The 2,254-nt window shown below is 67.2% G+C and overlaps 1 protein-coding gene across 1 annotated transcript in view; it reads left to right on the top strand.

The window, feature by feature from the left end:
* Positions 1-1,722: 1,722 nt before the first annotated feature.
* Positions 1,723-2,254, top strand: part of BTBD17 (BTB domain containing 17) — a 5,716-nt gene continuing 5,184 nt past the window's right edge. Inside the window, 1 exon segment of the mRNA XM_031064870.1 lies at positions 1,723-1,756. Within this exon segment, the coding sequence (XP_030920730.1) occupies positions 1,723-1,756 (34 nt within the window).

Below are 2,254 nucleotides of genomic sequence, written 5' to 3'. Positions count from 1 at the left end.
CCCGCACCGTTTTCCGCATCCCTATCTGTGCCCCGACCCCTGCCCCACCCCTGCCCTACCCGTGCCCTGGTCCCTGCCCCATCCCTGCCCTATCTGGGCCCCAATCCCTGCCCCATCTGTGCCCCATCCCTGCCCTACCTGTGCCCCGGTCCCTGCCCCATCCCTGCCCTATCTGTGCCCCAATCCCTGCCCCATCCCTGCCCTATCTGTGACCCGGTCCCTGCCCCGGTCCCTGCCCCATCTGTGCCCCTATCTGTGCCCCATCCCTGCCCTATCTGTGACCCGGTCCCTGCCCCGGTCCCTCTGCCCTCTCCCCACGCCCGGATCGTGCCCGCCCTGCCCTCGCCCATTCATAAACCAGGGAGGCTCCACCCCCTACTGAGCTCTGTGCTCCTATTGGCTCAGGGGAGCCCGGCCTCACCCAGTCAGAGAGAGGTTCCCCGGGAGGGGTGGGGCCGGAGCTGAGCGCTGCGTTCTGATTGGTCAGAAACCCTCCCAAATTTGCATCCCATAGGGACCGCCATCCCCGGTCCCGGTGGGGGATGATGGGAGATCCTGGGATAGGGATTGGGGGGTGCGGGGGTCCTGGGGGTCCTGGGATCGGGGGTTTTGGGGTGTAGGGGGATCCGGGGATGGGGGGTTCTGGGCTGTAGGGGGATCCGGGCCCCGGGGGTTGTGGGGCGCTCTTTGGGAGGGGGATATCTTGGAATCCTGGGGTGCAGATGTAAAGGGAGGTCCCGACCTCCGGGAGGGGGTACCTGGCACCACACTCCTCCCAGTCTGACCCTGGCCCCAGGGGCACCCCAAATTCCCTTTGTACTCCTCGATGGCTTCAGGGCCGGCGTTGGACGGGCGGGCAGGTCTCTCTCCTGTTCCGGGACCCCCGGTGATGGATCTGCTCCCCCAGAAGTGCCGAGATGTGTGTGGGATCCCGGGGGTCCCACCTCCCCGACCATGCGACTCCCGGCCGGAACCGAAGCAAGACCCTGAGCGCAGCCCGAGGGAGAAGAAGGGGGAGGATGGGGGAGCAGAGGGGGGCCAATTAACTGCAAATTAGCTCCGGTTCATCAGCGGGAGGTCCCCTCCATCCACGTCCCCCGCGGAACTGAGGCATCGATCGGCTGCAGCTGCACCGCGAACATCTTAACCCTTTCCCAGCCCGATCCCCTTTATGCAGCTGGGGTGGGGTGGGATCGCTCTGGGGCCCCTTTTGCTCCCCCTGCCCGGGCTCCCGCTCCCCAAAGCCTGCGGGACAGGGACTGTCACCTGGCTGGCCCCAGTGCCACCCGCCGGGCGTGCAGCGCCACCTTCCCTGGGCTCGGTGTTTGCCAGGGACATACCGCTGTCCGTGTGTCCCGGTCAGTGTCGGTGGGGGATGATGGGAGATCCTGGGATAGGGATTGGGGGGTGCGGGGGTCCTGGGGGTCCTGGGATCGGGGGTTTTGGGGTGTAGGGGGATCCGGGGATGGGGGGTTCTGGGCTGTAGGGGGATCCGGGCCCCGGGGGTTGTGGGGCGCTCTTTGGGAGGGGGATATCCTGGAATCCTGGGGTGCAGATGTAAAGGGAGGTCCCGACCTCCGGGAGGGGGTACCTGGCACCACACTCCTCCCAGTCTGACCCTGGCCCCAGGGGCACCCCAAATTCCCTTTGTACTCCTCGATGGCTTCAGGGCCGGCGTTGGACGGGCGGGCAGGTCTCTCTCCTGTTCCGGGACCCCCGGTGATGGATCTGCTCCCCCAGAAGTGCCGAGATGTGTGTGGGATCCCGGGGGTCCCACCTCCCCGACCATGCGACTCCCGGCCGGAACCGAAGCAAGACCCTGAGCGCAGCCCGAGGGAGAAGAAGGGGGAGGATGGGGGAGCAGAGGGGGGCCAATTAACTGCAAATTAGCTCCGGTTCATCAGCGGGAGGTCCCGTCCATCCACGTCCCCCGCGGAACTGAGGCATCGATCGGCTGCAGCTGCACCGCGAACATCTTAACCCTTTCCCAGCCCGATCCCCTTTATGCAGCTGGGGTGGGGTGGGATCGCTCTGGGGCCCCTTTTGCTCCCCCTGCCCGGGCTCCCGCTCCCCAAAGCCTGCGGGACAGGGACTGTCACCTGGCTGGCCCCAGTGCCACCCGCCGGGCGTGCAGCGCCACCTTCCCTGGGCTCGGTGTTTGCCAGGGACATACCGCTGTCCGTGTGTCCCGGTCAGTGTCCGTGTGCCGCCGGTGTCCGCGTCCTCTGCGCGCTCCGTGTCCCTGTCCCCGCGG

The sequence above is a fragment of the Geospiza fortis genome, unplaced genomic scaffold (assembly GCF_000277835.1).
Source record: "Geospiza fortis unplaced genomic scaffold, GeoFor_1.0 scaffold135, whole genome shotgun sequence".
Taxonomy (NCBI): Eukaryota; Metazoa; Chordata; class Aves; order Passeriformes; family Thraupidae; genus Geospiza; species Geospiza fortis.
Note: the sequence above shows the minus strand (reverse complement) of the source record. Positions and strands in the feature narration are given on the sequence as shown.